At 57.1% G+C, this 18813-nt stretch overlaps 1 protein-coding gene across 14 annotated transcripts in view; it reads left to right on the top strand.

Moving 5' to 3' along the window:
* Window positions 1-18813, top strand: part of SRCIN1 (SRC kinase signaling inhibitor 1) — a 71732-nt gene that overhangs the window by 8907 nt on the left and 44012 nt on the right. For 8 of the 14 annotated variants that reach the window (XM_062629767.1, XM_062629766.1, XM_062629772.1 and 5 more), the window contains exon 2: window positions 1981-2043. The exons of 2 other annotated variants lie outside the window; for them this stretch is intronic. In XM_062629767.1, the coding sequence (XP_062485751.1) occupies window positions 1981-2043 (63 nt within the window). Of the gene's footprint in view, window positions 1-1980; window positions 2044-11287; window positions 11640-11837; window positions 12014-16780; window positions 17640-18813 lie in introns of those variants that run through there. 4 more of the 14 variants (XM_062629768.1, XM_062629774.1, XM_062629770.1 and 1 more) reach the window with 3 other exon arrangements.

Raw genomic sequence — 18813 nt, 5'->3', positions numbered from 1 at the left:
GTAATGTACAGTGAAGCGGAGACTGAAACCGGGAGCTGGGATCTGCTGCTGGGCCTCAGCTTGGGATGCTCGGCAGTGCTGAAAACACCGCCAGCCTTTTCCTCCCCCCAAAACCAAGAGCATCCTGAGGATGAGATTGGAGAGCTCAGTCTTAGTCTATGGAAAATGTATGAGAGGAGCCACGTTTGTCCCCCTCCTTTTTATGATTTCATAGAATCCCTGAATGGTTTGGGTTGGAAGGGACCTTAAAGCTCCTCCAGCCCCAAGCCCTGACACAGACAGGGACCCCTTCCACTGGAGCAGCTTGCTCCAAGCCCCTGTGTCCAACCTGGCCTTGAACACTGCCAGGGATGGGGCAGCCACAGCTCCTCTGGGCAACCAGCACCTCATCACCCTGGGCAGGCTGGCACCTATGGCCCAGCACCCTGCCCTCAGTGAGGTACCGCAGCCACGACCAGCAGCAGCTTGACTCTGGAATGGTTCCTGGCATATTCCAAAGCATGGCATGAATAATTTAACCCAAACTGCAATTATCAAACAAACGAATAAAGCACGTCTAGGAAGGATTTCCCACTTTTCTGTCTTTGTTTCTCTCCTGTTGTGCCTTGAAGGTTATTTACTCTCTCTGGGCATGAAATCCATTCCCGAGCTACAAGCGTTTGAATCCACACCCTGACCCACAGGGATGCTCTGACAGAAGGGAGCTGGGGGGGGGAGCTGCACATTCTGAATTCCCCCTGCTTGGATTTGAGGGTGAGATCCCACCACAAAGCATCCTGGGAGCATCCCGGGAATGGCAGAGCAAAGCTTCAGCAGCATTGGGAGGGTTGAGTCCATCAGTGCCGTTTTATTACGGGATATTGAGTTAGAAACAGGGTTCATCCCCCCTGCTGCCCTCCTCCTTCTCCTTGCTGGGCAAGGGGGGGGGCCTCATCTCACCCCAGAGGGCAGCGATGGAAGAACTGACACCAGAGCAAGAGCACGTGGAGCAGAGACAGGCTTGGGACAAGGGGACAAATGTCCCCTGGCTGTGATGGATGAGCTGAGCTGCCTCTTGGCCACGGGTGCTGCTCTGCCTGCTTGCCAGCAAAGAAAGAGATCCTTGTGGGTGCTGAGGTCTTGCTGGCTTGGCTGTCCCCTGCCTGCCCCTGCCCTTGTCACCCCGCTCCTCCAGGCACAGGGGCTTGCAAAGGGGGAGGAGGACCAAACCCCCCCATGGCCCTAAAAACAAAGGCTCAAAGCAGCTCGGGGCTGTTTTGCTGGGAGCCAGGGCTCAGCGCCTGCAGGCAGGATGCTCAGAGGGGGGGTCTGGCCCTGGGGGGCTCCTTGCAGAGCCTCTTCCCCCCTGTATTCACCCATCTCAGTTCTCAGCCTTGTGCTCATGTCTCTCCCTGTGAGGAGGTCCAAGCCCCACAGAGCTGGGGTGAGGAAGGTGCTTTTTGGTGCTGGTATTGCCCAGGCTGCTCTGCTGCTCGCATCACCTCGAGCTTGTGCAGCTTCACGTAGGACAGACAGGTCCAATCGGAGTATGTGATGCAAAAAACACCCTGAGAAACCCATCTTCTCTCATTCCCCCTTGCTCTTCCATGCCCACAACCAGCATCCTGCGCCCGGGCTTGGCAAGACCCCACAGCAGCAGCGGATCGGGGCATCCTGGGCTTCCTTTGCAGCCCGGTGTTTGCTCCCCTATGCATGGGAGCAACCTCCCCATGCGCAGACAAGGGGGTGTCTGGCACCGTGGCCATGGGGTGGAAGGGGGCTGCTGCTCCCGTTGCCCGCACAGGGAGGCCAAGCCCAGCTCCCCATCGCTCCCAGCACCGGGTTTCATTCTCAGACGCTTCCTGCCGCTGCTCTTTTGTTTCACGATTATGATGTGTTTGCTTGCTCTCATTTATTTGTTTATTCCCCTCCATCCCTGGCAAACTTTCCTGCCTGGATCGCGTTCATTCATGAATCTCCTCCTTTCCTGTCCCTAACCAGGGCTCGATCGAATTGCAGGAGGGAAGAAGCCAGGACTCTGTTCCCTTTGTTTAAAGTCTCCAGGTCAGTACCGGGGCTGGGGGCCAGCAGCGTGCTCCTCCCCATACCTGCTTGTTTCATGTTTGATGTTTGCTCCTTCCCCACCCTTCTTCCAGGTGCAGGGAATGTGGTGGGTGAGAGCAGCACCTTGAGCTCGTTTCGGGGTGTTTATAGGAGGTCTCTTGGTTGCATTGGTGATTAAGGCATCAGCCCCCATCCTTTTTTGCAGGGAAGGCTTTCTGCAGTTGGAGGCATCACTGATGCTCCAGGAGGGACCATTTCTCCACTGAGTGCTGGAGCTTGCAAGGTTTGGGGTTTCTTTTCCTGGTTGGGAATATGAAGGGAAAGCTCTCAAAGGGGAAGGAGAGGAGGATGCTGGCTCTCTGGGGGTTAGGAGGAGAGGCAGGTGCCTTATTTAGGAGCCGGCTGGGGAAGTGTGGCTGGTTCAGAAGAGCTGTAAGAGGGGAAGTGTGGTGGAATCTGTTCAGCAGCAACCCCTGCTGGGTCTGTCATAATAATAGATTTGATTTCGGTGGCATCTGCTGGCCTCTAACAGGCTGTTTGCGTTGCCAGAGTGTCTCTGCAGTGATTTCAGCTCTTCTTTTTTTGGGAGGCTGAAAAGTGCACCCGAGCCCTGTCAATCAGGGCAGCAGCCCCAGGCTAAATAACCCCCAAAGCAGCAGAGCTGAGCAATGCAGGTGATCAGGGAAACATCTCCCTTCACCCAAAGCTCCTTGTTCATCAGCAGCATCACTCAGTTGGATGCTCTGGGGAACAGCAATGGGGTGGGCTCTTCAGGAGCTGTCCTGAAGACTTTGGTGGCTTCCTGCCCCGGAGCAGGTAGATTTTCTGTGCTGGTTCTAGCTTGAATGTATGGGGAGGGGCACCAGCCTGTCTTATGGCATGAGTTCCTTAGCTATAAGCTCTTTACTGTGAGGGTGGTGAGGCACTGGAACAGGTTGCCCAAAGAAGAGGTAAATGCTACTACATCCCTGGTAGTGCTCAAGGCCAGGTTGGCCAGGGCTTGGAGCACCCTGCTCTAGTGGAAGGGGATTGGAACTGAATGATCCTTTCCAAGCCTAACTCTTCCATGATTCTCTGTGGCTGTCAGGCAGGGCTGTGCTGGGGGACCCAGGCTGGAGATGGAGGAAATCAAGCTTGTAATAGGTGGGGTGTGCCAGGTCTCCCCAGCCCAGAGCCTTCGTGGTGTAAAACCAAGGCAACGGAACAGTGCACTGTAATTTAATTGCCTTGTTGGAATGAAAGCATTATTCCATGGGATAATGGGAGTGGGGAAGCAGGATGAAGACAGCAGCCCACAGCCAGGTCCTGCCTCCATATGAGGGTATGGCTTGGGGTGCTAAACGCTGTTCTAGCTCATTTGCTGCCCTGGAATTACACATGGAATTGCATTCCGGGCTCCAAATGGTGTGCATGCTTTGCCCCTCAGCTGGAGAGCAGATTGCACGACTGCTTCCTTGGGAGAAGGCTGGAAGGCTGCTCCTGGCCGTGGCTTCTATTGCTCCTCATAGGAGCCTGGAGTTGGCTCTCCAGACTGGAAGCACAGCCAGCCCTGGTAGGTTCATCACTGGTGCTCATGGGGAGGGCTGCAGGTCCTGCTGGTGCTGAGCCTCAATGTACTGGGGGAAGAAGTAGCCTAATGGTGATGCTTTGCTGGGATTCCCGGTCTTGAGTGGAGGTGTTAAAACCAGCACAACAAGGAGGGCTGAGGGGTGGGGGGTGAAGCGTTTGTGGGGTTTTTCTGCATTCAAGGGATCTTTTTAAGACCCTATTTCAAGAGGAAAAACCCCTCTCATCACCCAGTTTGAACCCAGCTGTGTGACGGAGCCTGTCAAGTCCCCGCTCTAACTCCTGCATGGGGAAGGTAACTTGCGGCTGAGGGGATGCTGTCTTTCACCCTGCCTCGGTTCAAAGTGGGAAGCGATGGAGAAGCCGCCCTGCTCCGTGCAGGCTCTCCCTGGTCCTGTTGGACGCGTTTCCCTTCTCCGTCTGCGTGTCTGATGCTTCAGCTTCCCGCTATCAGATCCCGTTCCGCCTTTGTCTGAACAAGATTAAAGAGCCCCCCCGCTCTCAGAAGCTGCATCCTAGCCGAGGTGAACGCATAGACAGATATAAGGTCATCCTGCAGCCGGGTAATGATGCTGCTTAATGAGCTTGTCTCCCATGGAAAGGAGGTGGCTTTGACCCCTTCTGAAAGGCTGCTGGTACCTGCTTAGGTGAACAGAGCCACGGCTTGGTGATGGGAATCAGCACTGCTCTTTCATCCTGGCTCATGTTCCGGCAGTGATGCGGCTCAGGGTAACCCTGGAGGCAGGCAGGGAGGTTTATGAGGTGTCTCTGGTCTCCCAAGTCCTGTTGCAGGCAGACAGGATGCAACAGGGACTCATTAGATGGAGCCAAGCCCCAGGACCGAGAGGGGAGAAGCAAAGGATGGGGCCGAGCTGGGAAGGTCCATGTGGCTTGGATGCTGAGGATACACTTGTTGTGGCTTTCCCAGGGGAAGGACAGGCAGGAATGATGCTGGCTCGTACAGACCAAAGGGCGAGGGGCTCCTGGCTACCATGGGACAGGGAACGGGGATGTCCCCATCTGTTGCTCAGCAGCTCCCCCTCACTTCTCCCCTTGCTGGGGCTCCTCAAGTCAGGATGCTAAAGCAGCCCATGCTGCCTGAACACTTTTCCCTGTTATAAGCAACCCAGGGAGAAATAATTCACAGAGTCAATGGCTTTTTAATATCTCTGTGCTTCAAGTCAACTTCCAGTGCAGTCATTTGCCTTTTAATTAAAATCATTGCTTCTCCCCCCACATGCAATTTCCACCTCAACACGGTCCAGGGCCATGGAACCCCATAGGTGATGGAGCTCCCTTTCCAGCCAGCACCCAGAGACGGACGGGGCTGATGGTGGTGGGATGAGCCCCTGGTAATGGGGGGGGGTCTCAGGAGTGTGAAGAGATCCCTAAAATAGAGCCAGGAGCGGGTGGGAGGGACATGGCCCCTCTGTGCTCCCTGTGGGGTGTCTGCAGTGCCGTGCTGACAGGGAATGACGAGCTCCAGACTTGTCAGCGCCGGTGATGTACCTATAATTACTGTCTGATGTGCCAGAATTAGACTGGGAGCTGAGGAGTTTGATGCAGACGTGAGTGTCCTTGGCTGCCAGCGAGAGGTTTAACAAGTGCGAGGCTGCAGGCAGAGCAGATCCCAGCCCTCCCTGGGGGCTGCTCCTCTCTTTTCCTGCTGGGAATGGACTTCTGGGAGGGATGGATGAGGTGCAAGGCCCAGCCCCGGGACCTGGGGTCTGCAGTGGAGGCTGCTGTTGGGGAATGGGTTGTTGCATTCAACTACTGGTTTCATGGGGTGGTGTGTGAAACCCCAGCTCCTCGCTGTGACCAAGCCACGGGGCTGACCTTCCCCATCCTCCAAACTGCATCTAAGCACCAACCTCTTCCCAGTGTTCCACCAGTGCAAACCCCTCAGCCCCTTATTCAGAGCTATAGAAAGCCCCCAGACGGCTGCACACCCTGTAGCATCCCTCCAGTCAAGGCACTTTTGCCTATCTCCTGTATCACTTGTCTGCTTCTTACCATGGTTTCTGGTTCCTCAGCTCCCATCCGTGGCTGTGGCCGTCTGTCACCAGCAGTGCTGGGTGTAAGTGATGGGTACTCCCAGCCTGCACCAAGGTATTAAAGCCTTTATCGTAGTCCAGGGCCTGTAATTCACAGCACAAGAACCAATAAATGGGAATGATTCACAATCGTTTAGCAGCTTCTGCTCAGGAAGAGGGAGACCAGGACCTCAATTAAGCTATTTGTAAATTGTTAATTTAAGCATTTCACTCAGATGCCTTAAATTGTTCCCTCCTGCAGTTTACAAATGGGTAAAGAGCACAGAAATATAAATGGAGCAGTGGGGAAATGCCATTTAGTTCCCAGTTTTTGGCAGTGGTAATAGCACTGTAGCTAGCGGTGCTTTGATTTAAATCAGAGTAAACCAGGGCTGCCTTCAAAGTAAGATTGACTGGGAAGCAGTGGCCTTCTGGTAATGGGGACTGGCATAGGGGCGTTGAGGGTGTGATGCTCCCAGGGGATGAGGAGCTAGGGGTTGCCAAAATGCCTGGGCAGCTCCGGAGTCGCTGATCCCAACACCAGGGATGTGTGCTTGAGGCTTTTTTTCCATGCCCTGCAAAGTAATTGTTAAACCCCTTCTACCTTTCCTCTGGGTTTAAGCCAGGTGACTGCTTCCCTTCTGGCATGGGTGTCCTGGAGAGCTTTGGCTTTCCAGGTGGGTAAGGAGCAGCATCAGCATCATTGGTTGGTCCAGATGGATGCGGCTCCCAGGGCTTGCTGTGACACCCCCTGATTCATCCCATCCTGCAGGTTTGCCCCCAGGCACTCAAAGAGTTTAGCATTTGCAGAGCTGCTCCGTGCCAAGTGGCTTTAAGAGCCATGAGCCTCCTCTGTGGCACTTGGGATCTCTGCTTCCCCAGAAAGTGCTGGGGAGGAGGGAGCTTGTGGCCCCCCAAAACCCAGCACAGCCCTTGCCAAGGCTTTCTCTCTGCAGAGCTAAAATGGAAAGCTCCTTCCAGAGACCTGGACCAGGATCTGATCCTGCACCAAGTGCTGCTGCAGCTGGCCCTGGCGTATGTTCCCTTTGCTATTTTAATGCAGAACAGGGCACGTCTCCTCTAACCCCCCCCCTGGCTCCAGGATGGGACAAGGCTCAGCTCTGAATCCCGTTGGTCGAGTGGGATTTGCTGCATCTGCGCTCAGCAAGTGAGCAAAAGGAGAAGGGTGCTGAAGTACCCTGAGCGTGGAAGGACTTGGTGCTGTGCCACGGCACCGGCTGGGAGCCGGGTGCTGCGGGCGCCAGCCTGGCCCGGGAGGTGTTGGGTGCCGCAGCAGCTCGGGGCTGCGCTGCGCTGCCAGGCACCGCTCGGCTTGTGCCGTTTGGGGAGCAAACTCTCGCTTCCCCGCTTCTCCAGGCGGGTTTTGGCTTCCTCACCAGCTGGGGAGCAAAACCCCAGCCCCATGGGCTCACCAAGCGGGCGCCCGACGGAACAGCTTGGGATGCGACTGGAGCCGAGCCCCGGCGCACGGCAGCACCGGTCCCCGTGGGAGGCTGATGCACCTCCGGGTGCCAAGTCCTCCCTTCGGCTCCACCTGCCACCGCTTGGCACATCCCGGCTTGGATCCGTGATGGGCTCTGCCAGCGCTGCCGGGTGATGCCAGCCTCGGCAGATGTTGCCTGTAGCCTCGACAGGCGGAGCAGCCACGTGGAGCTGGTTTCTCTCCTGCAGATCTGTTCCCTTTAGGGATGAGCCATCTCCCGAGCTGCTTTGACACCTCCGGGTGCTCGCGGGGGTTTAAAAAGAGGGGTTTTTTTATTGCTTAAGAACTTATCAGCTATCAGTTGGCTGGGTTTAATGAGAAATTATGCTCCGTGGCCCTTCAGCTGTGAAATGCATTGAGTGCATTTAACTGTGTGGTGTCGAAAGGTCTCCAACGGGTATTTTATTTTCCTTTCCTTTATCTGGCTTCTTCCCCATTTCTGATAGCAGCAGACATGCATCTGGTGTGGTCCCATCAGTGCCTCTGAGATGGAAAAGACCTTTCTGTCCACCCAGCTCTAAGCTGCCCTGAGACCAGCGCATCCCTTGTGCACGGGTGAGGGTGTTCTTCACGCCTGTGACACCCTGAGGACTGAGATAAGGTCTGATATAAAGCGCCTGACCCACAATCACAGTCCCCACCGCTACATCGAGGCAGGGCTCGTGTCTTAATGGGGCCTTTTCTGGCCCAGTAATGGGCATTGTGGAGTGAGAAGGGGAAAGAGAGACCCTGATTTCCCATCGGGTCTGCACTGCCCAGCTCAGTGTTGCGCCAGAGTTGATGCTTTAAGCAGAGGCTCCTTCTCTTCCCCCCCCCCGATGCTTCAAGCGCCTGGGGACAAGCAAGGAAAGGCTCTGTCCATGGGGATGGGCAAACTGGCTGCTGCCGGAACAGCTCAAATCCTACATCTCTTTTTTCCCCAGCCACCAGGAATGGGGCATGTCCCTTCCCACAGGGTGGACCTGGCCCTAGCAGCGCAGCACAGGGCACGCAGCGATACTGAGCATGGAGCTGGAGCTCCCGATGTAAGAGGGATGTGGAGTGAGTTCAGAGGAGGCCATGGGGATGCTGCAAGGGCTGGAGCAGCTCTGCTCTGGAGCCAGGCTGAGAGAGCTGGGCTGGGGCAGCCTGGAGAAGAGAAGGCTCCTGAAGGGGAGACCTGAGAGCAGCTCCAGTGCCTAAAGGGGCTGCAGGAAACCTGGAGAGGGGCTTGGGACAAGGGATGTAGGGACAGGCCAAGGGGAATGGCTTTAACCTGCCAGAGGGGAGACTGAAATGAGCTCTTGGGCGGAGTTCTTCCCTGTGAGGGTGCTGAGGTGCTGGCACAGGGTGCCCAGAGATCTTAAGGTCCCTTCCAACCCAAACCAGTCTGGGAATGTATGATTTACTTCTGGTTAACTCCTCTTTGCATCTCTGAGCATCCTTGGCTGCCTGGTGCAACAGGTTCCTCCTCCTTCTCCAGCACTGGAACTCAGCATCGCTGCTCTGAGCCGCATCTCCTTGGTCAGTCCCCAGTATCTCGTAGTTTAAATGATGTACAATAGGCCTACTGTGAGCAGCGTGTCAGGGCACCGCATGCATGAATATTGCTGTATAGACTGCATGTGCTGAGCCCAGTTGTGAGCAGACACAAAGCTGTGCTCTGTGTCCCGGCTGTATTCCCACCCCATGACTGTCTTACTGTGCGGATTGAAGTGGTGCCGGGGCAGAGGGAGGCTTCATTGTGCTCGGGGCTGTACACTGGCATTGTGAGATGCAATCGTCTTTCTAAAGAGCTTACAGAGTAAATAGGAGGATGGAGATGGAGGAATCGGCTGATGGAAGGGAGAGGCCGGAGCTGGCACCAGCGGCTGGAGAGCAGGCACAAGAGCAGGGCAATGGGCATCCTTCTCCCCTGCAGGCAGGTTTGATGCTGTTGCTGTCTGAAAGCAGCTCCTTGTGTAGCTGCTAAGAGCCATGTCTGGCATTGCAGGTGTAAATGGGGATGTCTCACCCTGGTGTGTTAGCTCCTCCGACCAGCCTCTCCCTGGGGCTTGCGTTGCTGGCACACAGCAGGTCCCTGGTGAGGATGAGGTGTCACTGAGAAATGGGCTTCTCACATGTACAAGTGACTCAGGTTTGCACTGCAGAGAAGTTGGAGCCTTGGAAGCCGCAGAGGGGGAAGATCCCCCTCGGACTTAAAAGCAACCATTTGCCTCCGTGATGGAGCAAGGCTGGGTGTAGGGAATGGTGCCTCTTCCCACAGTGACAGCAGGACCATCCCTGTGGTGATGGTGCAGCAGGCGGTACTGGTGGGACCTGGAGGTGATGGAAGCATCCTGGGGTAGACCTGGGTGCTTGGTGCTGCCCTTGGCATTCCATGGCAGCTCAGTTCCCCATTGGAAATAAGGGATGTGTGGGGGTCTGACCTGCAGGAGAGAGGGCACCATCCATGTGATGGATGTGAGACAGCAGCAGATCTGCAGGCGGGCCCTTCTGAGCAGCTTTTAACTGATAATAATGCTTATTTACTCCTCATCGTAGAGCAATCAGAATTAAAAGGTCACCCCATCCTCTGGCCCTTCCCGCAGCAGGAGTGAGCCAGGTTTCAGGGATCAGCAGGAAGGACAATTAATCCTGCTGGCGGTAATGGTGTTTGCTTTTCCCATGTAGCATCCTCCCATCCCCAGACACTCTTTGTGCCCCAAACCTCCAGCTTCAGCTCTAGCATCCTGTGGTAGGGAGCACAGGGGAGATGCTGTGGGTCCTGGCATGCAGGAGGGCCCCAGATCTGCTGTTTGCCCTTGGCTGTGTCTCCTTGCCTCTCACCTCTGTTGCCTGTATTGACTCAAAGCTCTTTGGAGCAAATCCTACCCCTTCCCCATGGTGCTGGCCGAGCAGAGCACAGCTGCTGTGCCAATACAAATAACACACAGGGTACAGATGATAGTTGTGATATCAATGTGAAGGGAGAGATGCCCTTGGTCCCAAACTGAAGGAGAAAGGGGAATAGGCCCCTTCTATGTGTACGATGTGCAGGAGCCAGCTCCTTCTGAAGTGCTCAGCAAAGAGGACCATGGTTTTGGGGGGTTGTCAATGCAGTGAATGCCTGTGCCAGCTGTGACTCACATCTAAGGCTGTTGGAGAGCCTGGAAGGGCTCCAGCCCTCCCAAGCTTCTCCCTTCTTGTCCTGCCACTGCTGGGCTCTGAGCCACGAGTGCTCCTGACCCCCCCCCCCTCTGCTCCATGCATGCCTCAGTTTCCCCATCTGTGAAATGAGGATAAAACCAACCTATGGGTCTTTGGTATGAGGGCTCTACAGCCCTTCCCAGCCAGGCCTGAGTGGGCTCGGGTGGCTGTAAGTCCATGAGAGATCCTTCAGGATGTCGGAATGAGCTGGATGGAGGCAGAAACACCGGGAATGGGGGATGGAGGAAAACAGGAGGAGTTTGCAAAGCCACAGTGCAAGTGTCCCCCCTAAATGCACGTGCAGGTGGTTTTTGGGTGCTGCTGGAATTTGCTCTCAATTGCATCGCCCCAGTGTTTGGGTGCTGCTTGACCATAGGGGATCCTTGCAGGACAGGTCAGGGCTGTGCTGGGGTGTCACGGCCTTGGGCTGGGGAAAGCCTGAGTTATGGAGTACCTGTGGCGAGGTCAGCATCTTCCTTGTGGGGAGAGGCAGGCAAACACCCACAGAATGCAGGCATAGCAATGGTCTTCGTTAGCTTGGGTGAACCAAGAGGAGCTGGCTTGAACCTCCAAGTATCCCTCAGGTCATCACTGCCTGTTCATCACTCCTTCAGGGTGACTTCATCAACCCCTGCCCATGCCAGCCTGGAAATGGGCTCTGCTGTTACCCTGCATCCTCCAGGGTTGCACCCAGAGCCAGGGTGGATGCGGGAGCACAGGAAGGGCTCCTTGAGCTGATAGCCCCATCAGCAGCCCTTGCTTTGGCAGGGCAGGGAGGGGACAGTGGCAGCGCTGGTGGCTGAGCACCAGCTCCTGGCTCCCAGCCCATGTGATGTGTTTGAGGGGGCACGTTGACATTTCCAGCAGAAGAGAAGGGGAAAAAACGCACCCGGAGACCTACAGGGAGCTCCGAGCCGCCTGAACCAGGAGAGCAGGAGACGCAGGCATCGGAAGAGGAATCGAAGCGGGCAGGGAAGGGAGAAGTTGCTGGGATAGGGAAAGGATGTGAGGAAAAGTGCTGGCTGGCAGCCGGGAGGATGCAATGGCGGCTGGCAGAGGAGCTGTGGCACTGCCTGTGAGCCATGGAGACAGCCCTGCCGCGCACCCCTCGCTAGTTTGGGGGCAGCAGTGGGGACTGACGGGGGCCAGGACCCGGGTGGCAGCAGGGCACCAGCTCCGGAGCTCCTCCAGGCACCCAGCGCTGCTCCGGCTCCGCTTCCCGGTGCGGGGGATCCGGCTCTGGATGTGAGGGATCGGTGTCCACAGGGTTGAGCGCCGCCGGTCGCTGCGTGCAGCTTTCCTCCGGGTCAGCGCCGTGTGATAAGGTCGGTACCACCCCAGCTCGCTGCATCCGTGTTTAATAACGATCCGATCCCGTATTTCATTAACACAAGCAGCTCAAGCGGCTCCATCCGTCTCCTTAGATTTAACTTGACGTGTCGCTTTAAATGCCAAGTGATCAGGAAAAGCATCTTTCCCTCGGTTTAAACATATGCGATGAGATGCGTGTGTTTGTCACACAGATTTCGGAGCCCTGCTCCGAGCCGTCTCCTGGTTCCTCTCGGCTGCCTGGGTACCACCATGCTTCCTCGCTGGGCAAAGCATCCCTTTGGAGCTTCCCCTAGAGCCGTGCCGAGGCTGCGGGAGCAGGAGAGACCCGCCGAGCCCGGGGACTACAGGCTCACTCCGTTGCTCGTGGGTATGGACCAGGGGGGGTGACGTGATGGGGATGCAGGCACCAGGTGATGCTGGTCCCTCGGGAATGGTCCCAGCACCATGAAGGTGGGCTCTGCCCCCCGGGAGGTGATAGTGTGGGGCTGGGTCGGATGCTTATTGGGGTGGGAGGAGGCAGCAGGGCTGCAGGCAGATGCTGCTGCCCTCCTTTTGCTTGACTAAACCTCGCTGCCTGGACAGCTTCTGACTGGTGCTGGTGGAAGGGCCGGAGCTCTCCCTGTGATGTGCCCTGGTGTGGGTTAAGAAGTGCAAGAGAGAGCAAGAGGGTTTGCTCTGTGCCAGCGGGAGGGATGGAATCTGCCTCTGGGGACGGTGCACCTCATCCTAGTGTCACCTACAGCATCCCACTCCGAGGTGGGATGTACTGGGGAATGTGGTGCCAGCCAGGCGCTGTAGGGACTGTGTGCTTCAGTGTCCTCATGCCCTGTGGAGAGGGGATGACGTGTCCCAGCAGCATCCCCATGCCATGTGCACGCAGGGTCTCTCATCAGGCTGTCGGTGAAGCATTGTCGCATCTCACGCCATGATTTTGGATTGGGAGAGGCTTTGGATGTGGGTCTGAGCAGGTTGTTTTCAGCATTCCTGATTTTTAAGTAGCTGTGACTAACCATGCTGGCACAGCGGGCTGTGGCCACCCGCCTACTTGCTACCTGGGCGCTTATAAATAGGGTCTGTTCTCCACACCCCATCAGGAGCCTTCCTGAGCCCCTCCATAACACCAAACCAGCTCCTTCCAGCCTCTCCCCCGCAGCCACCAGAGCTGGCATCACCCCATCTCCTGGCAGGAATCACTCCAAAAGGCAGCTCCCCCATAATTCCAGCCTGGAGGCTGCGGGAGCAGCACTCGGTGCTGTGGCTGGACCTGCTGAGCTCCGGGCTGTGCATCCAAGCACATCACGATGGCAGCAGGAGCCAAGTCTTTGGAAGAGTTGGGTCTTCCCCTGCCAAGGCAGAGATGGGCCAAGTGTTGTGCCGGGCTGAGCAGCCAGTGGTCCCCAATGTGCCAAGCTGGGTAAAATCCCCCTCCTGGGCGCTTTCTCATGGAGCTGAGCTCTGTGGTGACTCCAGGCTGCAGCACAAGGGCTGGAAAAGCCATGGGTTTGGCTTGGATTCTTCCCTTAGCGATGATGGGAGGGGGGTGGTTCCCTCCCTCAGCCCTGCCGTGCTCTATCAGATGAATTAGCTCCTGATAGGGTGCAGCACGTTGAAGCTCCTGTCAGCAGCTCCCTCGGTCAGCATCGCTGCGCTGACGGCAGGAGATGAGAGGTGCTGCTGAGCTGGCTTAGAGAATGGCACCCAGTGCGTTTGGCACAAGGGGCCGGAGCATCACCCCTGCATCATTTTCCTGCACGGGAGGTGTCTCCCATCCTTTAACCTTCCTCTCCATCCACTTGTTGCATTTTGTCTCTGCCTTCGATCTCAGGCTTCTCCGAGGTGCAGCTTTGCCTGTGTTCCCAAGCTGGTGCATGCCTTGAGCAGCAAACAGCCTGGCTCTTGGCTATAAGCTCACAGTTGCCTGTGGCCACGGGCCAGGCTGGAGGCTCCTGCTGCCTGACCACGCTTGCCCGTTCCCGTTTCTCCCATCATGGAAGCGGTTGTGGCAGCCTTGCTCTCTTTAGTGACTCTCCTCAGTGTCTCATTAGAGGGAACAATGGTCCTGTCAGGAACTCATTTCTGGTCGTGATGTGTGTTCCCTCCTCCTCTCTGCCAGCACCTCCTCACCCCCTGCAGGCTCCACAACCTCCCCGTGCCTCTGCACTCTTGCTCTGCTTGCAAAGAGATGAGAGGAAGAAATGAATCCAAAGCTCTGACTGGGAGCTCAGATGATGCCCTGCTTCCATCCTCCATCCCTCCCTCCCTCCATCCTTCCATCCCTTCATCCTCCACCCCTCTGTCCTTCCCTCTCTCTGTCCCTCCCTGGAGCTGCACCACATGCAGACATGCATCTCCCCTGCTCTCTGCCACACCAAGAGCTGGCTTTGGAGCCATTTTCTTCCAACTGGACCCAACCCTCATCCCTTCCCCCTCTCCCACCTCCCCCCCTCTGCTCTGGGCTAAGAGGAGCCATCGATTTGGTGTCTTGAAGTGATGCCTGATAGATTGGAATTGATTTCCAGAGCCATTTGTCTGAGCAGCTCCAGGCAGGAGCACCCAGGACCCGTGCTGTGACTTGGCTTTGCAGGAGCGTGATGGGTACGGCTGTGCCTCTGGGGCTATTCCTGAGCTGAGGCTCTGTGCCTCAGTTTCCCTCTCCCATCTGGCTCCAAAGGGGATCCCCAGGCTCAGATTTGACTGCTTCCAACCCAGTTGCCAGGCTGCGCTGCCTCAAATCACTGCTGCCTGTATGGAGACCAGACCACAATGTGGCTTGTGTCTGTGCTGGGAAGAGCCTGGCCTCTTCCATCCTCTCCTTTGTGTCCTGCATCCCCGAGCTGTTGGCATGTCCCCAGCCATCCCCGCCAAGGGTACATGGGCTCCTTTCTCCTCCCGTTCCCAGCAGGGATGCTCTCCATGCACAGAGGATGCTGCTGCCTTCAGCCTCCTGCCAACAGTCAGAGAGGAAGCTGATGGCAGGGCAAAAATCTGCCCTGGCTTTCCCATCCTCCCTGTGCCCTCTGCCCATCTTATTCGCCCTTGCCCAAGCATGGGAAGCTCCTTGGGGATCGATGCTTCCCATTGCTGGGGTCTCCAGGAGGGCAAGGACATGTGGGGAGAAACTTCCACTTGGATGCTGCTCTTACTGCATGGTGATGAGGGCATTTCTGCCCGTTGGTTGCCCTCAGAGCATCCCCTGATGCTGTGTACCAGGCCCATGATGCAGGTCAGGTCACATCTGTGCTTGGTGCTGTCCCCTCTGGTCACTGAAGCACTCGGGTGAGGGTAGGGACAGTTCCCAGCTTGGACCTGGCAGGAGATTCCAGGGAGATGCTGAGTCAAGGAGACAGGGTGAGGAAAAGGAAGGACAAGGGCTGGTTGATGCTTTTCAGTTGCTGTAGTGGGATGCTCGTTCTGTGTGCAGGCAGAGACAGGCAGGGTGGTGGCAGGGACACCACAACAGGAGCTGCAGGATGAAGCGGACAAAGCTGGAGGAGCTTCTTGGGTGCCAGGTCCCCCTTTTGCAGATGGCAGCATGGGGAGCAGCCTGGCTCATGTGCCTCATGTCAAAGGATGTGGGGATAGGGCTCTGATCCTGAGCACAAAGTGAGCAGTCGGGCGTGCTGGTCCTGCTCTTGGCACTGCTGTCCATGGGATCTAGGAAGTGAACTCCTCTCCCATTTCCATGTGCATGTGTGGGTGTCATAACACCCGGCGAGGTGGGAAGTAGCTGCTGCTTTTCACAGGGCTGGCCAGATGGGATTTCTCCTTCGGTTTGGGGTTTGACAATGACATGGGAATTTATCCGGTCTTTTCTCTGCTTCCAAAGTTAAAGGAGCTGCTTGTCAGGGCAGTGCAGTGGAGAGCTGCCAGCTGGATCATCCCATGCTCCAACTGGGATGCAACCAGGGGGCACCAACATTGCTTTGGACCGGCTCCTTGTCAGCAGCATCGGTAGGGCTGGCGCTGGTGGGGTGCAGGCAGCATCCAGGGCACGTAGAGGCTGGGGACAGGCAGGTCTGCAGGGTCGCATCCGGACTGGCACCATGTCCTGGCTGTGGTGCCGGTGGGATCAGCACGGCCCCGGCTGGGAAGTTCCCAATGAAATGGTCAGCGGGTGGTGCTTTATTTTTCCTTGGTTCCACTCGAATTTGGGAGTGAAAAGCACTGCTGGGAGCTGCCGAGCCCGGGCTAAGGTGGGAGAGATCCTTTGGGATGGGGAGAGGAGATGGGAGAGCCACAGCCCCCACCTCCCAGAGCATGGGCATGGGGAGCTTTGTCCTGGGATGGATGTTAACGGTCCCTCATGGGTGGCCTTGGCATTGCCTGGCTTTTCCCAGGCGGTTTGGTGCTGGCTCTCCATCATCCCGGGAGCAAGAGGAAGGCAGGGATGCTTCAGCTTTCACTCCTTGTATTGCTCACCCGGCGCTGAGTGAGGGATGAGGAAGAGTGTGCAGATGCCTTCACTTCAACACCCGTGTGCTGGGATGAGCCATGGGTCTGTCCCACACCTGCCATTCCCATGGGATAGGGGCATCCAGAGCCCATAGGCTCAGCTCAAACCAGGGATGTGTTTCTCTGCAGGTTGATTTTAAACAAGACCTGGCTCTGTAAAGCAGTGCTGGTGGCTGGGTCCGTTTGGCTCTGGGTGGTGCTGTGGGGGGGGGACACACTCATGTCCCCCCTGGTGTGTCACTGCCTCATTGCTGCTCCTGGGCACAGCTTCCAAAGGAGAACACCAACACACGTGCAGCTGCAGTGGCTTTGGGCTGTGTTTGCTGGTCCTATTGTGGGGGTGAGATGGGAGCTACGGGCAGACCCTGCAGGGCACTTGGCCATCCCGAAATGAGCGCAAACAGAGCATCCCTGTGCCAGCATCAGGGATGCCCTGGGCAGCAAATGACTCTGAAGGTCCCTTTACCCCACCAGGTCCTAGCTTGGGTAAAGGTGTTCATTTCCGGGGTGCCCACTGAGTTTGGCTGTGCGGTACAACAGGAGTTAAGTGTATCCAGAGCCATGGATGCACTTCCCAGTCGTGCCTCCGGTCCCCGGTGCCTGGCAGCAGCACGGCAGGGAAGGGGTTAGTGCTGAGCAGAGCTCTGGGTGCTGGGCAGCCTCCGTGGGTGCTGTGCAGGCAGTGGGCTGGCAGTGCAGCAGCCGCAGCCTCTGGGAGGAAGGCGAGCGCATCCCAGAGCATCGCAGGGCTCTTCCCCGCTGCCTTAATGGCCGGGTGCGGGGGAACCGCATCGCTCCGGGGGGCTTCTATTCTTTCACCTCCCTTTCTCTCGGAGCGGGCTCTCTCCTTCCCCTCGCCTCATCCCCTTCTGTACAATCGCTTTCTCGGGCTGTGTTTCATGCTCCGGTAACTGCCGCTGCTTTCCCGACCCGCCTGAGCTCCGCTGCCTCGTGAAGATTTATGCAACTGCAGTAATAAACTGTGTTTGAAAGATCCTCTTCTTGATAAAGCCCTGCCAAGCTGCTGCGGGGCGGGGGGGGAGGCGGAGGGGATCAGAGAGGACCGTACCGCCGACCCTGCCGTTGTTCTCGCTCCTGTGGGGCAGCACCCGCAGCACGGGGCAGGGCTTTAGGGATCTTTCCCATCCCCATCTCCCTTTGAAGGAGCAGGGCGCTGGTGGAGAGCCGCTACTTGAGCTGCAAGAGCATTACCCAAAGCACCTCCGGTGCTGCTGCTTTCCTGGGATGGAGGCGCTGGCCGCATCCTGCTAGGAGCCGGGGCTGTGGTCCCGGGCCGGGTTGACCCCCTTTGCTGGCAGGTAAGGGAGATGGATGAATGAATCGGCAAAGGGAACCGCGCTCCCTCAACCTCCGCCTGCTCGGAGAGGGACTCGCCAGGATTTACCGTGGGATTTTGGTTGCGCTGGGAGCCCTGCGCCCGGCCAAGGAGTCTCCTCCAGCCCCTGGAGCCCCGGGGGCTGCCTCCGCCGGGCCACCGAAGCAGTTTTCCAGCCGCCATGGAAGCTGTCCTGCTCCCGCGGGTAAGCGATGGGGTGGTCCCTGCGCTTGGGGACACCCCGCTTGGATGGGCTGGGGCAGGGCTAAAGGGGGGACCCTGGGTGGGCTCCGGCCACCGGCTCTCCCGCTCCGTTGACCTACTTGGAAGCAGCCCCTGGAAGCACTTTGCAGGGATCTGCTGCTGCTGGCAGCGGGGCAGCCTGTGAGCGGGTACCGCTGCTCCAGCATCCCTGCATGGGATCTGCGGAGGGGGAAGAGAGACAACTTGGTGGGAGGATTTGTCCCTGTCCCTGGCAGGGGGTTGGAACCGGATGATTTTTAAGGTCCTTTCCAACCCAAACCATTCTGTGATTCTATTCTATGCTTTTGGGTGGCAGGATGCAATTATCCCCTTGAGGTGAAGCCAGGAGGGATTAGGAGGGATGGAACCAGATGATCTTTAAGATCCCTTCCAACCCGAACCATTCTACGATCAGTGTCCTTTCCCCATGCACAGTGCCAGGGAAGCACGACCCCGTGAGGTTTAAGGTCCCTTTCCAAAGGAGCCCCCCTATCCCAGTTGTTGGCTGTTATCAAATTGCCTCCTCCCACTCCGGGCTGGGATACCTGAAAGGGGAAAAGGTGGCCAACGTGGGGACAGGTACACGTGTGTCTGCGGTGGCTTTTCCTCTTCTCAGTTTAATGGGGTTTATGGACCATGGGCTGCCTGATGAGGGATGTGGGAGCGGATGCAGCACAGCCGGGAGGGGAAGAACCCCCCAGTGGCTTCCAGCTTTGCTCTGACCCCGGTTCAGATTGTGCAGGGCTTTTCAAATCGCCCTTTTTAGCAGTCGGCAGAGGCAGAGAGCTGGCGCGTTCCGCTCTTGGAGCATGTAATTAGGGAGCGGAGGTCTGCATGCTGATGCATGGCTTGGCATCGGGAGCAGGAGGATAAGGGTGGGAAAGAGCTGGGAATGTGGCCTCAGCCCAGGGATGCTACACTCAGGGCTGGTGGAGGCACTGGGGAGGTGGCTGCAGGGAACCAGTGTTCAAGGCCAGGTTGGATGGGGCTTGAAGCTGCTCTAGTGGAAGGTGTCCCTGCCCGTGGCAGGGGTTGGAGCTGGAGGAGCTTTAAGGTCCCTTTAACCCAGATCAGTCTGGGATTCCATGATCTCGGGGTGTTTTGCACGGGGCAGATGTGCCACCACGATGCGGTGA

The sequence above is a fragment of the Pezoporus occidentalis genome, unplaced genomic scaffold (genome assembly GCF_034315485.1).
Source record: "Pezoporus occidentalis ecotype Australia unplaced genomic scaffold, CSIRO_AGI_Poc_V1 ctg341, whole genome shotgun sequence".
NCBI lineage: Eukaryota > Metazoa > Chordata > Aves > Psittaciformes > Psittacidae > Pezoporus > Pezoporus occidentalis.
The sequence above is the reverse complement of the archived record's forward strand: the minus strand, read 5'-3'. Positions and strand labels throughout refer to the sequence as shown.